Source organism: Macrotis lagotis, chromosome 2 (genome assembly GCF_037893015.1).
Source record: "Macrotis lagotis isolate mMagLag1 chromosome 2, bilby.v1.9.chrom.fasta, whole genome shotgun sequence".
Lineage (NCBI taxonomy): Eukaryota > Metazoa > Chordata > Mammalia > Peramelemorphia > Peramelidae > Macrotis > Macrotis lagotis.
In genome coordinates this window covers 343,707,643-343,725,466 of record NC_133659.1, presented here as the reverse complement: position 1 = coordinate 343,725,466, position 17,824 = coordinate 343,707,643, and the positions used below count along the sequence as shown (strand labels likewise).

Below are 17,824 nucleotides of genomic sequence, written 5' to 3'. Positions count from 1 at the left end.
TGTGCTTTTCTTGCTCATTTCCTGTTATCTACATGAAAGTATGAAAGGGAATGAGAGTTTGAAAACTGAGGAACACTGAATTCAGGAATATTTGGTAGTTGTTGGGAAAATAACATTAGCACCAGTTACCTCATAAAGAAAAAAAATGCATGTGGGGCAAGTTGGGTGTCTTTGTGAGAAAGTTCCTGCAAGCACATAAAATAGGAAATGGAAAGGGGAAAAAAGAAAGAATAGTTAGTCTGGATCACAAACTATTAATAAATTAGGAGTCCTGAGAAACTTGATGTTTTGGCAAAGGACACTGAAAATGAAGGGTTGGACAGAGAGGAGGAAAACCAAGTGAAAGGAGTGCCACCAGAAGCCAGAAAGAAAGAAGTAACCAAGTCAACACTATCAAATGAGGTAGAGAAGTCTGGGATGGATGAGAGTTGAGAAGAGGCTGCCATGTCTCACAGTGAAGAGCTCAGGGGCCACTTCAGAGAGTGATAAGGTTCACATACGACTGCAAAGTGCTGAAAAGAGAGGAAGCAGAGACAGGTGTGGATGATACGGTTCTCCAGGAATGTGGCTGACAAAGGAAAGTGAAATGAGATATAGGATGATACCCGGAAGTTATTCTAGAGTCCAGATAGAATTTTTAATGGGGTAGACTTGGACAATATTTTAGTAACAGGAATGAACAAGTGTATAAAGGAGACATTGAAGATAAACATCAAGAGGAAGGCAATAACCATTTATAGAGCATCTACAATGCTTCAGAAACAATGCAAATCATGTTTTTCTTTTCACAAATATCTTGTTAGTAGCATTTATACTGCACCAGTCTCTAACAGAGATAGAGTATCAGTAATCAAGTAGCAATTTAATTAATTTACTTTCATTACAAGAAACTGATTTGCAAATCCTTGGATTTCTCCTTCTTGGGGGTCCACTTCCAATCTGGAGTGCAAGCTGTGCTGCAAGCAGGTATAATATACATGATCATAGACAGGAAGGGTGAGGAAGAGGGATCATAAGTCATCAGTTTGAGTGATTTTTTTCCGGATAAGTCTACTAGTGCTGGACAATGCAACAGTATTGTCACAGCAGTGGTGACCATTCAAGTAGGAGAATATCGATGTCCTTGAGCCCTAGGGAAGAATTAAGTTGGTTGCATAGTCTTGGGACTGCATTATCCTGCAGAAGTACAATATTATTTTTGCCTGAGTACTGAATGGTTTATCCTGATTCACTTCACTTAACACAGATAAGTACAGGTCAGGGAAAGAATGCAGCCTCTGACAGGATTGACAAATAGCTCAAGCTGTTTTGTTTTCACTGGTTCCCAGGTTAGAATTGTGAAAAGAATCTCTAGAAATGAAATTATTATTAATAAATTCATTACTCATATGATATTGATGAATATAAAAATCATAACTCCCTTTGATTGCCTTTACAACAATCGTGTGACCTAGGGGCTATTATTACCCCATTTTATAGCTGATAAAGCTTGGGCAAAGAGAGATCAAGTGATTTCCCCAGAATCACCCAGCTAATACATAGCTGAGGTCCGATTCAAACTTGGGTCTTCCTAACTCCAGATCCAGAATTATATCAGCCATACCTCCTCATATGCCCTATACTGAGGAGTTGACTGGATATGAAAGAGAGAGAAAGAGATGATTGTAGGGCTATTCTGGTAGAAAAGATGGAAAGAGTTGTCATGAAAAGTATGTGTAGAAAAGTTGGGCCATTTTCTTGATGCTCTTTTTCTTCATAATATGGTTTTAGAAAAGCCATATACACACATGTGACAGACAAGTATATTTCTATGTACATATATACACACATATATGGTATGCAACACTATAGCTCATCTTTAATGTAGTGATGTCATCTTGATCTTCTTTGATAATAAAGGACAAGAACCAACCAACTATAGAAAGAGAGTGCATACCCATGTGAACACACATTTACATATATAATTTACCATGTGCAATATAGAAATGCATATTAAAATGTAACTTGGACTTAGAATGGTTGTATATGTGCGAACACATATAGCCTACTTATTCACAGGTAGACATTAGTGACACAAAGTTGACACATGGTTATTGTAGTGAGAGGCATTTCACCAATCTGTTTTACATCTTTAATTCCTCCCTGGTTACTTAGGGTTTTCTGCTGTAATACAAATGAACTAAAGTAAGAACCAGGCAACGTGTTTCTATTAATATTATTAATGATCTGCAGCAACTCTGGAACAAGTTTCTGAAAAGGGACAGTTTCCTTGGAAATGCCTATGTTAAATTGGTGGCACACTGATGGGGAGGCATAGAGAGAGATTCTATATTCCCCATCTTAGAAATGACTTCCCTTCTACTCAAAGTGAGGAGTGCAAGTATTTCTCTTGGACCTAGTTTTTAAATATTCTCCCAATTCCTATCCTTGCTATTGGGGTTAAAGTGTAGAATTATTGATGGCTAATCAGTGATAAAATTCTGCAGCAAGTCCACCAGCAAGGTTATGCAAATAGAAATTAGAGTTTGGAGAATAGGGGTGGTTCAAAGTTTAAAAGACCCCTCTAAACTCTATGTGTGGAGGAGTTGTGGTTTCTGTTTTATAAAGGAGACTTTCCACAAAATATGAATTTTCTATGTTTGTATTTAAAGCTTCCTCTGATCTAGTGCATATACAAACAAGGTTTTACCAGGAGAGTAGCAAATGAAGAGGTGGTCTGTTTTATTTTTCACACATATATGGCTTATTGTTGTACCAATTTAAGTCTAGCTGACTTTGGTTCCCATGACAAACACAGGGGTATCCAATATCTAGTAACTTCTGTCTGAATACTAACCCCAGGTTGCATAGACACTTAAGGACCGACCCTGGAGGGAAGAATTTGGTTCTGGAGTTATTATGGCCTTAGTCATCTCTCCTGCAATCCCACGTTGAGTGTGCTCAAAAAGAATCTGGGAGGAATTTTTCCTGTGGTGCTCATTGAAGTGGAGGGAGGGAAATCTCCTGATATTTCATTCACCAAAAAATTTTATCTTCATTTCTCTGTAGAGGTCATGTCTCTGAGGCTACTCAGTGAGACTAATACTCAGGCCTGTGCAGGACGACTGGAAGTTTTCTACAATGGAACCTGGGGTAGTGTTGGAAGACATAAGATGACTGAAGTCACCGTGGAAGTGGTCTGCAGGCATTTAGGCTGTGGAGACAATGGAATTCTTGGTCCAGCTCCTACAAACAAGGCAAGTTCCAAAACCATGTGGGTCAATGGCGTTCAGTGTCCTAAGGGACCAACCTCTCTTTGGCAATGTCCGTCAGATCCATGGGAGAAGAGACCATCCAGTGCAAGAGAGGAAGCCTGGATCACATGTGTTGGTGAGTGTCCTTTTGTCTGTAGACAGGTTTCATAAAATCTATTCTATTCTAATCTAATCTCATTTGATATTCTTCAATTCAAAAAACATTGAATTTGCATTATCAGTCACTCATTTAGATAGTATTATGAGCTTACGATGGGTCAGACAGTGCTAAGGAACTTGGGACTCAAAGAAAGATTGAAAAGTCCTTGTCCTAAGGACCTTACATTCTACTAGGGGAGACAGCACATATGAATCAGATAATGGAAACAATGATAGAGTCGATGAGGGGTGGGGGTGCTATGTATCTAGGAGCACGAGTTGAATCTTCAAAGAGTTAAGAGATTTTAAGAGCCAAAGTTTAGGAGGGAACTCAATTCAGGCCTGGAAAACAACTGTTGCAAAAAAAAAAAAAAAAAGGTGGATGATAGGAGTGCATGCAGGAAGACTGGTGAGGATGCCAGGATGGCTGGATCATAGAATAAGGAGAAAGGAAGAAAACATAAAGAGATGAGGGAGGTAGAAAAGGTCTGGGAAGTTAATTTCTTTAAATAGCAGAAGTCCTGGAGATGAGAGTCACGCTACTTTACTGGGTAGCATGGGAGTGGATTGACATGATCAGCCCTACATTGTGAGAAAATTATTTTGGTAGCTGATTGGAGAATGATCTGGGAGCAATAAGAAGATTATTATAATAGTCCAAGGGACAGGTGATGAAGGCCTGAATTGAGATACTAATTTTGTGGATGAAGAGAAAGGACATAAGTGAAAAACAGAGAAATTACAAGATTTGGGCACTAATTGGCTATGTATGTGCATGTATGTATGTATGTATGAGAGAGAGAGAGAGAGAGAGAGAGTATATCATGGCAAGAATGACATTTAGTAGCTCAGAAGAGAGACTGGGTCCATCAAAGTAGATTTGAGAATCATTTCTATAAAGTCATAGAACCCATGGGAGCAGATAAGATCATTAAGAGAAAGAGTATAGGGTAAAGAGAAGAGGGATTAGAATCTTGGGGAACACCACAATGAATACCTCAAGATGAAAATGTAGCAAAAGAGACTGAAGAGCTGTTAGGATAGAGGAGCAAGAGGGAGCATAGTCATGAAAACCTAGAGGAGAAAATATCCAAGAGGAGAAGTTTGTTAAAAGTATCAGATGTTGAAGGAGGGTATTATTAGAAATTAAGAGATAACGGAGACGACAGAAAGTACTTTCAGGGGAATAAGGTCAAATTACAGGGTTTTAGAAGACAATGAGAAGACAGTCATTCAAGACAATTTTTCAAAGAACTGAACAGAGAAGAGGAGAATAAACTCAAGACAATAGCTGGCAAGTTGTATGAACAAGTGAGGGGATTTTTGTGGATGGGGGAGAAATGGACATGCTTATAGGGAGCTGAGAAGGAGTTACTAGATTGGAAGAGACTGGATATTAGCAAAAGGGGATAAATGGGGGAAGGAGGCAATTTCCTGGAGAAGACAGGAAAGAAATGATGGGATCAAGGTTACTAGGGAAGGACCTGCTTTTGCAAGCAGAAGAGGGTTACATATCATCAGAGAATAAGTTGAAGAAGGAGAAACTGGGAAAGATATTTGAGTGACCAGGATGAAGGTTGAAGAGGGAGCTCTCAATGAATAGTCTCAATTTTTTTTTCAGTAAAATATGAGAGTAGTCCAAGAAGGTGGAGAGATTGAGGTATAGTGAACTGGAAGAAGGGGGTAAAGATTTGGTCTAGCTACTGAAATGAAAAGAGCAGTAGAAGAATCACCTTACTTCAGTAAGGGTTCAGTTGAGATATATGCTATTAAGCTGGCATAAATTTATAGTGAGAAGAGTGTCAGGAATTCCTCCAGTCCCAGTTAGCAGCATATAATTCCAGAGGAGCCATGATAAATCCTATCTACCTCTGGTCAGAGAGGGGATGTCCTCAGAATACAGACTGAGATACGTGTGTGTTGCGTGTGTGCGTGTGTGTGTGTGTGTGTGTGTGTGTATTCAGATGTGAACAATAGATAGAATTTAATTCATTTTGCTTGACAACATATGTTTGTAGCAGTTAGTTTTTTCTTTCCTTTTTGTTTCCTGGTGGGGATGGTGAGATGGAAGGGAGAGAAAATAGATGTTTGTTCATTTTTTAAAATAAGTTTAGGGGGTGGCTAGGTGGCACAGTGAATAGAGCACCGGCCTTAGAGTCAGGAGTACCTGAGTTCAAATCCAACCTCAGACACTAATTACCCAGCCTTGTGGCCTTGGGCAAGCCACTTAGCCCCATTGCCTTGAAAAATCTAAAAAAAAAATAAGTTTAATTTTTTTAAAAATGTAGCATCATCTAAGGGATGTGGTATCTTAGGAGAAAGTTCAGTTTCAGTGAGTTTAAGAAGATGGAAGGAATCTGAAAGGAAGACATCTAGAATCATATGTAACATCAGCTTCTTCCACAAATAATGAATCTTTAAGAGGCAATGGAATCTTTAGAGGAAAAGTTAATTGTCATTCTATAAGGAATTTATAAAAAGACTGAAAGTCTAATTGTCATTCTGGAGATAAAGTTAAAAGAACTAAGAGATCTTATTTCCTGAGAGAATTAGGTTTAATGCTTTTCTTGTGAGGAAATATGAAGAAAATTCTTGAGAAGAAAATTCAGTTGATATCCTAAGAGAAGTGAATGGCAGGGCTTGGTTTCCAGAACTGAGAAGTCAGTGGTTGTATTGATGCTATGCTTAAAGGTGACTTCAACTGTGGTTTTTTTCATAGATGATTATGTTATAAATAATCATGGTTTTGTTTCATTTTTTGTCATACTATTAAATAGTATAGTCAATAACCTTTGTGTTTATTTAAATGTAGAGGGACAGAGACAGTTTCTAGATTACATCAGACAGAGCTAATTGTTTCATTAATTAGAGAAATATTGCAATTTTTCATAAATAGAAGAGGTGTCTATTACCTTGATCAGAATCTGAGATGAGAATGAGTAAGGAAGATATCTTGGAATTCATTCAATACAACTTCCTCATTGGACTAGGAAAATGATACTCAAAGAGGTAAACAGCTGGAGGCTACTTTATGGTAGCCTCCAGAGACCCAATTCAAGTGGAGATTTCTTTTTTTCTGGGCAAAGTAGGATTGCCTATTCTTTAGACCTGAAAAGATGTGTTTGGATGACTCACAGAGAGGGAGCATGAGGGGTGGAGCCAAGATGGCCACAAGAAGGGTTCCAGTCTTAGGAGCTCTCTGATAAAACTCATAAACTAAGGACTCTAACTAAACTTTCGAGAGACAGAACCCACAATGGGACCCAGGGAGGCAGTTTTCCTACTCAAGGTAACCCGGAAAACAGAAGAAAGGCTCTGCTCCCTGGGTTGGAGGGGCGGCCCACCAGAGGGGTGGCCCACCAGAGTGAAAGAACTTCAGCCTCCCGGAGACAGCCCCAGGGCGCTGGGAGTCACGGCTCACAGCAGCGGGGGAGTCTCCTGAGCTGCACCCCGGGGAGCACCGGGCACAAAGTGGGGGAACAGCGGGGGACCTCTGCCAGAGCGAGCACGTGGAGCCCAGCCCTCAAGGCACACAGGGAGCAGCTTGGTCTTTCTGCAGCCCAGACCTGGAAACAGAAGCAGGCGCACCCAGGGCATGAGCCCATTGAGCTGAGGGAGGGGAGTGAAGAGAGAGAGACTGCAGAGCTCTGTCCTCTGCCTCTGGAACAGGACTCTGGGGCTCTGACCACATTCAGATCCTGATCGCAGTCTAGGCCCCCCCATAGAACAACAGGCCCCCCCCACCTCGGCCCCATGGCAGAGGGGGGTGCATATGGTCATTCACAGACCAGGAGGGAGGACAGAGCCTCACACACTGAGATCTTTGTGGGAGTGTCCCAAAAACTCAGGAAGCACCCCCAAAACAGGCTTAGGCTGGGAAAATGAGCAAGCAGAGAAATAAGAGGAAGACTATTGAGAAATATTTTGCAAATGAGCCCAAGAAGGATTGAAATACTCAGTCTGAAGATGAGGAAGCACAAGCTCCTGCATCTAAAGACTCCAAGAAAAACAGAAATTGGAATCAGGCTATGACAGAGCTCAAAAAAGACTTTGAAAATCAAATGAGGGAGTTGGAAGAAAAACTGGGAAAAGAAAGGAGAGAGATGCAGGAAAAACATGAAAATGAAGTCAGCAGCTTAGTCAAGGAAATCCAAAAAAATGCTGAAGAAAATAACATGCTAAAAACCAGCTTAGGTCAAATGGATAAAACAGTTCAAAAAGTTATTGAGGAGAAGAATGCCTTAAAAAGAAAAATTGGCCAGATGGAAAAAGAGATAAGAAAACTCTCTGAGGAGAACAAATCCTTCAGACAAAGAGTAGAATTCAGGGAGAGTGATGAATTTACCAGAAATCTGGAATCAATACTTCAAAACCAAAAAAATGAAAAATTAGAAGAAAATGTTTAATATCACATTGAAAAAACAACTGATATGGAAAACAGACTTAGGAAAGATCATTTAAAAATTATTCGAATACCTGAAAGTCATGATCAGGAAGAGAGCCTTGACGTCATTTTCAAAGAATTACTACAGGAAAATTGCCCTGATATTCTAGAAGCAGAGGGCAAAATAGAAATGGAGAGAATCCACCGATCCCCCCGAGAAAGAGATCCCAAAAAACCAACCCCTAGGAATATTATAGCCAAGTTCCAGAACTCCCAAGTCAAAGAGAAAATATTACAAGCAGCCAGAAGGACACAGTTCAAATATCGTGGAGCTGCAGTCAGGATCACACAGGACTTAGCAGCAGCTACATTGGAAGCTCCTAGGGCTTGGAATACAATATACTGGAAGGCAAGAGAGCTTAGAATGCAGCCAAGAATGAACTACCCAGCAAGGCTGAATGTCCTCTTCCAGGGAAAAAGATGGACTTTCAATGAACCAGGGGAATTTCAAATGTTCCTTTTGGAATGGCCAGAGCTGAACAGAAGGTTTGATCTTCAGACACAGGACTCAGGTGAAGCATGGAGATTGGAGGAGAGGGGGGGAAATATGAGGGACTTAATGAGGCTGAACTGCATGTATTCTTGCATAGAAAAATGACACTGATAATACTCATATGAACCTTCTCAGTTAATAGAGCAGGTAGAGAGAGCTTTTATAGTTGAAGCACAGGAGAAAGCTGAATTTGAAGATAAAATATGGTGTAAAAATGGAGTCAATAGAAAAAAAGGGAAATGGAATGGGAGAAAGAAAAAGGGGGGGGAATAGTCCAAGATATTTCACATAAGATTTTTTTTATTACAATGAGCTATTGCAATGATATGGAAGTAGGGAGGCTAGGAGAGGAAACAGCATATATATCTATATATATCTATATATCTATATATATATATAGATATAGATATAGATATATATACTCAATGGGGTATAGACATCTGGAGTAAGAAGGAGCGGGAAGCAGGGGGGAAGGGGTGGGGATGTGAATAAAGGAGGAGGGGATGGACCATGGCGGGGTGAGTTGCCAGATATAACACATTTTCTTTCTTACTTCTTGCAAGGGGATGGGATTGGAAGGCCTGCCCAGGACCATGGGGCCAGGTGGATGCTGGGCCTAAGGGGTGGTATGGGGGCTCAGGGCTTCTTGGCCCCAGGACCAGGGATCTGTCTGCTGCGCCACTCAGCTACCCTACAGCAGATTCAGAGTGAAAGGAGAGAGAAAATAGAGTACATGGTAATGGAGAAATAAGAAAGGAGGGAGTTGCGATTAGCAATGGCAACATGGAAAAATATGGAAATAACTTTTGTGATGGACTTATAAAGAATGAGATCCACCCAAAAAAAAAAGTGTAAAAAAAAAAAAAGAGAGGGAGCATGCTATCCTCACCCAAGCCCTCCAAAAGGAAGTCTGAGTGGAGAGATGGATAAGATTCCTCCCAGACCCTAAGCAGTTACTGAGAGCTAAAGGCATATATCCCTGCCTTCCTTCTGATCCAATATCAAAGAAGAAAATGGACTGTGTCTTTGATGCATATTCCTATTCCCAATGTCCAAAGTCAGGAAGGCCAGGTTATGCTTGTGTCTTCTTGTCACAATGACAGCCCTCTCCCTTAAGATTCTTGAATTAGGGAACTTCTTGTCGAATGTGGAATGAGTAATGCTTTGCATTTCTAGGCAAGATACGAGTCCAAGGAGGAGACAAGTGCTCAGGGCGAGTGGAAGTCTGGCACAAAGGCTCCTGGGGTACAGTGTGTGATGACACCTGGGATCTAGCTGACGCTGAGGTGGTCTGTCAACAACTGGGCTGTGGCTCAGCCTTGGGTGCCCCAGGAGAGGCAGCATTTGGCCAAGGAATTGGGCCCATTTGGCTGAATAATATTCACTGCAAAGGGAATGAGTCCTCTCTCTGGGACTGCCCTGCTGATCCCTGGGGGCAGACAGATTGTGGACACAAAGAAGATGCTGGTGTGAGGTGCTCAGGTAAGGGCCTGAGAGCCTGACTTGAGGCTAGAAACCTAGACCCTGGGACCATGTCCAGGTGGCTTGGAGTGGTGAATGGAGTAGCAGGGAGAAGAAATGAAAGGCATAGGTTACTGCTGCCAAAGTCTCTAGACACTGGCTTTGACCCTATTATTTTCAAAGCTCATAGTACTGATGGAGGAAGATTCTGATATGTTCAGAAAGAGACATTGGGGAGTATGAATAAGTGACAGTGGGACTGAGCCAGGCAGGAAGGAACATAGAACTTTGTTCCCCAGAATATAGCTATCCTCCTGAGGGCAACTTAGTGAAGATCAAGCCTTCTCCTGTGTGACTCCCCACACATACTCCACCAGCCTATAAGGCTATCATTCTTCTTAACCATTCTCTGATAAACTCCACTCAGTTATTGGTGATGCAAGAACATTCCTCATAGAGACACCCATCTAGAAAGGGTCCCAAGGACTTGGTTCTCACAGCCAGAGCAGTTTCAGTTCTTCTGATGATCCTTCTATAAGAACTGGTATATTTCTCTCTATTCTTCACTGCTAAGCTATCAGTGCTTTTCCTGAAATAGCCCCCATTTCCAACTGCTCACCTGTGCTTGGACATTATTGAAGGATCCAGTGCTTTGAAGAGACATGAAATTTAGGTGCAGTTATAAAATAATGAGCAGAAAGTTCAATTCACAAGGACCTCAATGTCTTTATCTAGATATATTGATGGTTTTTAGCACTTGGACATCATAAGATGATCAGGGACAGAAGGCATTTCAGTAGGAATTCAAGTCATGGGTTATCTCTTTCATAGGTCGCAAAACTTTCAAGCTCTTTTGGATCCTTGGGGTTATCCTGATAGTGCTGTTCCTGGTTGCTCTTTTCCTGTGGTCCAAGGCTAGAAGATGGATTTCTCAAGTCAGAGGTTTGAGGTCCATGAGACTATAGTTCAAGGTGCCCAACAGCAGTGGGTTCTCTAGGATAGGATCATCTCTTCAGATGTTCAGACCTGAATGTGGGGGCCTCAGGCTGGGGGTAAGAGTTTCCAGGGTGGTGAAGCCTACTAGCTCAGCATGAATCAACCTCTTGAAGAAAGGAAAGGCACATGATATCAGCTCAGTTGTTTCAGTATATGTGATTGGCAGGGAACATCATGATCTCTTGGCATCTCTGGGTATCCTAAGATAGGCTAATGAAGGACAGGTGGCCAAGGGAGGACTGGCATACAAGAGTAGGAAGAGAACATAGAATGTCATTGGAAATCTCATTATAAGCAAATGTGGAATTCTAAGGAAGGATCATATCTGAGAAAGGAAGCAGGAAAGCAGGTAGACTATGGGGAAGATGAAGAGATCCCCATAGAACTGTGAATATATGCTACTCTAGGAGAAAGGGAGTCTTCTCTTCATTCAATGAGAGGGACATTGATCCAACCAGGGAAATAGTGACAAGAATGGTAAGAGTTGGTATGTCAAGATGTGAACCCTCAACCTGAGAGCCCTCCATTCTCATGCTTTTCCTAAGTAGGGAATGTTCTTCAGGTAGCTGTTTACAAGAAGATGGATATTCATCAGAAGGAGGATGAAGACCTACATTTTTTCAGCCACCCAGGTTTGTGGGGTTTGGGGCCTTTTCCTCGGTTGGTGGGGGCTCCCATGATGAGACTGGCCTCTAAATGCCTGGTAGATAATAGCCTACATTCATAGGAAGGAGTGAATCCCTGAAAAGATTTGCTTGAAATGACTCAGATCCAAGAATTCTGGAATTAACCCACTGTCCATCTGACCCCATGTTCTGACTTTGATAAAGCTTCAGCCCTTGTAGGAAACCATGAAGTGAAACAGTCTTTCCTTCTTCTAGTAACTGCTCTTTATAGGATCATCATGTCATAGAATTAGAACTTAGAGGCCCTGCATGTTACAAATGAATACCCTGAGGCACAGACAGGTTAAGAGATTTACCCACAATAACACAGCTGGTAGGTATCTGGAGTGGGAGCTGAAGTCATTTGTTTTTCCTAGCATAGGACCCTATTCCATGTACCAGACTATAACACTTGTATTCTGTTTTGAGATTCACAAGGTCCTTCACATACAATAGTTCATTCATATTTCATTTAACAGTTTCTGCAAAGTACTTGATCAATTTTTTTAGGTTTTTTTTTTTTGCAAGGCAAATGGGGTTAAGTGGCTTGCCCAAGGCCACACAGCTAGGTCATTATTAAGTGTCTGAGACCGGATTTGAACCCAGGTACTCCTGACTCCAAGGCCGGTGCTTTATCCACTGCGCCACCTAGACACCCCTTTGCACCACCTAGCCGCCCCTGGTCAAATTTAAAGAAATAGAGAAATGTCAGTTATTTCATCCCTTCCTAATCTTTCCCTAGATCCTCCCGACTCCTATCCCTATCCTCTCAGCTGAGAAGCTTGCTTTACAAAAAATTTTGAGATCATTCAAGAATAATTCTCACTCTCCTTATTCCTCTTCCAGCACTATTGCTCATAAAAAGAGTACCCTTCTCTTTGCGAAGACAAAATGCCCTGCTTGGATCCTTGTGAAGGAAGGCCAAATTACAAATTCTCACTCCATATTTTTCCTATTACTTTTTTGAAAATATTTAAATTTTTTAATATTTTATTTTCCATGGTTATATGCAAAAACAGTTTTTAACATTTGTTTTTAAAAGATTTTCAGTTTTAAATTCTCTTCCTCCCTCCCATCCTTTCCTGACCTCATCGAGAAGGCAAGCAATCCAATATAGGTTATACATGTACAGTCATGCAAAATGTTAGTCATGTTGTGAAGGAAAACATTGACAAAAAAGCCCCAAGAAAAATAAAGGAAGAAAAGAAAAGTATGCTCTGATCTGCAATCAAAGTTCTTTCTCTGGAGGTAGATAGCATTTTTCAATATAAATTGTTCAGAATGGTCTTGGATCATTGTATTGCTGAGAAGAGCCAAGTCATTCATAATTGATATTGTGAAATAGTTTTGTTACTGGCTACAATGTTCTACTGTTTCTGCTCATTTCATGTTACATCAGTTTTTGTAAACCTTCCTTTCCCTACTGTTCCTCAGTTCTTAAGGCACAATATGATTCCATTACAATTATAAACCACAACAACAATTATCTCAATTATCTCTCCTTTTATTTCTTTGCCATTCTCCAAATGATGAGCATTTCCTCAATTTCCAATTCTTTGCCACCACTAAAAAAACTGCTATAAATATTTTATAGGTCCTTTTCTTTTTTGTTTTTATCTCTTTATATACAATCCTAGTAGTAGTAGTATTGCTTGATCAAATAATATACATGACTTTATAGCACTTTAGGAATAGTTCCAAATTGCTCTCCAGAATGTTTGTATCAGGATACAACTTAGCCAATAGTGCTTCAATTTTCCCATATTCCCTTTAACATTTGACATCTTCTACTATCCTTTTCTGTCATATTAATTGATCTGGTGACTGTGGGATGATAGCTCAGAGCTCTTTTAATTTATGTTTCCCTAATCAATGATGATTTAGAGCATTTTTCATATAGATAGCTTTGATTACATTTTTGATCACTATGTATTTTCCTCCATTCTATCCCCCCACCTTTCACCCTCTCCATTTTCAAAAGTGTTTTGATTCTGATTTTTACTTCCTTCAATCCACCATCCCTTCTATCAGTCATACAACTTCTCTTATCCCCTTTCCCTCCTACTTTTCTGTATGATAAGATCGATTTCTATATCCAGCTGAATGTGTATGCTATTCCCTCTTTGAGTCAATTTTAATGAGTTAAGTCCATTCACTTCTCCCCACCACTTCCTCCATCTTCCCCTCTTCTATAAAAGATCTTACCTCTTTTGTCAGGTAATTTTTCTCATTTTAACTTTTCCTTTCCCCTTTCTCCCAGTGGATTCCTCAGTCTCATCCCTTAAATTTATTTTTTTAGATAATCATCCCATCATATTCAACTCACATCCATGTCCTCTTTCTAAGTGCTCTAATAATTAGAAAGCTTTTAGAAGTTACAATTATTATTTCCTCATGTAAAAATTGAAAAAAATTAACATTACTGAATCCCTTATGATTTCTCTTCCTTATTTAACTTCCTGTGCATCTCTTGAGTCTTGTATTTGAAAGTCAGATTTTCTATTCATCTCTGTTTCATCAGGAAGACTTGAAAGTCCTCTCTTTTTATTAAATTTTCATTTCTCCCCCCCTCCCAGGATAGTTTTGCTGGGTAGGTTATTATCTCAGCTCCTTTGTCCTACAGAATATCATATTCCAAGCCTCTGATCCTTTACAGTAGAAATTGCTAAATTTTGTGTTATCCTGAGGCTCCACGATATTTGAATTATTTCTTTTTTATTGCTAGCAACATTTCTTTTTGATTTGGGAGCTCTGATATTTGGCTATAATATTCCTGGGAGTTTTCATTTGGGGAATCTCCTTCAGGAGATGATTGGTGAATTTTTTTTCCCATTTCTCTTGTATGTTTTTAGGATATCAGGGTAGGGTTTTTTATGGATTTTGCAAGGCAATGGGGTTAAGTGACTTGCCAAAGGTCACCTAGCTAGGAAATTATCTGAGGTCGGATTTGAACTCAGGTCCTCCTGGCTCCAGCACTGGTGCTCTATCCACTGTGCCACCTAGTTGCCCCCAATCAGTGCAATTTGAAAATTTCTTGAAATATGATGTTTATGTTCTTTTGGTCATAGCTTTCATAGTCCAATAATTCTTAAATTATCTCTCCTGTATCTATTTTCCTGGTGAGTTGTTTTCCAAATTAGATATTTCACATTTTTCTCCTTTTTCTTTCTCTGCTTTTGTTTCACTGTTTTAAGATGTCTCATAAAGTGATTAAGCTTAAACTTGCCCAATTTTAATTTTTAAAGAATTACTTTCTTTAGTGAGTTTTTGTGCCCCCCTTTTCCATTTGGTCAACTCTACTTTTTAAAGTACTTTTCTTTAATGCCTTTTGTGCCTCTTTTGCCATTTAGTCTATTTTTTAAGGTATTATTTTCTCTAAGATTTTTGTACCTGCTTGAATTGTTGACTCTTTATTTCATGATTTTCTTGTAGAACTCTCATTTCTCTTCTCATGTTCCCTCAACTTCTCTTACTTGATTTTTAAAATCCTGTTTGAGTTCTTCCATGACTTGAGACCAATTTGCATTTCTCTTTAAGAATTTGGATGTACCAGTTTTGATTTTGTTGTCCTCTGAATTTGTATTTTGATCTTCCCTTTCACCAAAATAACTTTCTATATTCAGGATCTTTTTCTCCTGTTTGCTCATTTTTCCAGCCTATTTCTTTTTTTATGTTTGTTTTGTAAACTAATTTTTTTCAATTGCATGTAAAGGTAGTTATCAACATTCTTTTTTTACAAGATTTTGAGTTCTGAATTTTTCTCCTCCACCTCTATTCCCACCTCCCCAGGACAGCAAGCAATCTGATATAAATTATACATATGCAAACATGTTAAGCAAAATTCCTCATTAGTCATGTTGTGAAAGAAGAATCAGAACAAAATGGAAAAACCAAAAGAAAAAAATGAAAATAGTATGTTTTGTTCTGTATTCACATTCTATAGTTCTTTCTCTGGATATGGATAGCATCTTCCATCATGAGTCTTTTGGAATTGTCTTGGATCATTGTTTTTCTGAGAATAATTAAATCTCTCATAGTTGATCATTATACAATGTTGCTTTTACTATGTCCAATATTCTCCTCTTTCTGCTTACTTTACTCAGTACCAGTTCATGGAAGTCTTTCCAGATTTTTCATAAATCTGACTGCTCAGTATTTCCTTTAGCACAATCATATTCTATTACATTGATAAAGCATGATTTGTTCAGCCATTCCCAAGTAAGGGGCATCCTCTCAATTTTCAATTCTTTGTCACCACAAAAAGAGCTGTAATAAACATGTTTATATATGTGCAGCCTTTACCCCTTTTCAATTATCTCATTGAGATACAGATCTAGGTAAAAAATATGCAGTTTTATGGACCTTTGAGCATTTTAAGTCTATTTCTTGACTTTGAATTCTTTGATTAAATGAAGCTCTGCTACTTGAGGGAAGTGGGCACTATTCCAAGCTTCAGGTTTCAGCTGTTTTCAGAGATAGTCCTGGGGACCTAAAAGTTTTCAGTTCTTCAGAATGTGTTTACTATTCTTCTGGTTAGTACTCTTGTCTGTGAGTGATCAAAACTACTCTTTTCTGCTCTGGAACTGAGCCTAGGGTCCCATTTCCTTTATGGACACATGCTCTGGTGCTCCTCCTGACCCTGGGAATGAAATCCAGAACTGTGACACAGATCCCAAGTATGAGCAATGTGACAGAATCCTGTCACCTGGTGCTAAGGACTCCCCAATCCCCCTTTAACCAACTGGTTTGATCCCGTTATTAACTGTGAGCTGAGAGGTCTGGAAACCCCTACTACCAAGATTGGTTCTTGTACCCAAGGCCTACTGATCTTTTCAGTTCTTCAGTAAAGTCTTTAATCAGGGGCACCTCTCTGAAATCTAATTTCAATCTTTTAGCCCCACCAAGGAGCATCCTTGTGATTCCACTTTATCTATAAAATTAGTGACTCATTAGAATCTATGATAGGAAACTTTTCCCTAGCTATTCAAAGCCTCATTTGCTCTACAGGGAGGGAAGGAGACTCTTCATCATTTTCATTAAACATTTTAAACCTTTCAGAGGCTCCTAATGGCTTAAGTGGTGCCCCAAGAACTGATTCTGAAGTTGCTGGAGAAGTCTCTGAGCCTGAACCATGTCCCATTTCCTGGATTAACAGGCCTGCCCTGGCTCCCCAGAAGACAGGAGCAGGAACAGAAATTCTACAGGTAAGTGGGCAGCAATTGTGCATTGACATCCCCAACAGGCTCAGACTTAAATAAAGGAAGAACCTAGGGGTTCTGTGCATAGCTTTAAGAGTCAGTTCAAAAACCACATGATTCCTCTGTAATTAGGGGAAAGCATGGGAGATGAGGGAGTTGCTCTAGCAAAGGGGTTGAGAAACATTCTGAGATTTTATGCCTGGGGATTGGGAAACCCATGTCATGGCTGAGTCTTGCATGAATACTTGCATGTATACTGCATGGATATCTGGTGTCCACTTTCCTGGGCTGTCAGTTTAGAGAAACAGTCATTCATTTCCCTTCAAAGCACTACCCAGAAAAGCTAGAGAATCACAGACGTAGTTGGAAAATGTGATGCCTTGTCATGTCCTGCATACATCTAGAAGGAAAATTGATCTGATAATGGAGTCTGAATGTGGCCTAGGAGAGCAAGGGAATTTTGAGTTCCACAATTTGAGTAATACAAGATCTACAACACGTGTTAGCAATTATACATGTATTAATTGTGTGTATTTCTTCTTTTGAAATATGTTTGCTCTTCTTACCTTTAAAGAAAGAGTTCTTTATCGTCACTAACCTCAACTTGTCAGATCATTGTTGTAAGGCACTCCAGGTGAAGAAGTGCCTTTTGCCACTGCAACTTCACTGATTGGCAATTTAGAGTGTTAGTGTTGTCTCACATGCTGAAAGCTTAGATGACTCATCAGTAGTCCCATAGCCAATGTCTGCCAAAGACAGGACTTGGCCCGCTTCTAACCATTACATTTAAGGTTAGGGTTAGGGTCATGCTTAATGCTCAACTTAGAATTCTCTATTTATGTCTATTAGAATCTAAGATTCTTGAGGACAGGTATTGTTTATTATTTTTGGATTTGTATCCTCAGTGACTACTACATAGTAGGGATTTAATGAAATACTTATTCATTTACCTCTCCCAAATCTGTGTCTTTGCACTGGCTATCCCCATGCCCTGATTGCTGTCTCTCCTCACCTCTGCTTCTTGTTCATTCAGTCAAAGCATGATCTCTGGCTCCCTTTAAGACTTAGCTCAGGGGTGGCTAGGTGGTGCAGTGGATAGAGCACCAGCCTTGGAGTCAGGAGTACCTGAGTTCAAATCTGGCCTCAGACACTTAATAATTACCTAGCCATGTGGC

General features: G+C 39.9%; 1 protein-coding gene across 4 annotated transcripts in view; it reads left to right on the top strand.

Annotated features, from left to right (window-relative positions):
* Positions 1-17,824, top strand: part of CD163 (CD163 molecule) — a 72,977-nt gene that overhangs the window by 26,832 nt on the left and 28,321 nt on the right. The window contains exons 11-15 of one of the 4 annotated variants that reach the window (XM_074227329.1): positions 3,049-3,369; positions 9,506-9,811; positions 10,622-10,732; positions 11,335-11,418; positions 16,510-16,610. In XM_074227329.1, coding sequence (XP_074083430.1) covers positions 3,049-3,369; positions 9,506-9,811; positions 10,622-10,732; positions 11,335-11,418; positions 16,510-16,610 — 923 coding nt within the window. Of the gene's footprint in view, positions 1-3,048; positions 3,370-9,505; positions 9,812-10,621; positions 10,740-11,331; positions 11,419-16,509; positions 16,725-17,824 lie in introns of those variants that run through there. The other 3 variants (XM_074227327.1, XM_074227326.1, XM_074227328.1) reach the window with 3 other exon arrangements.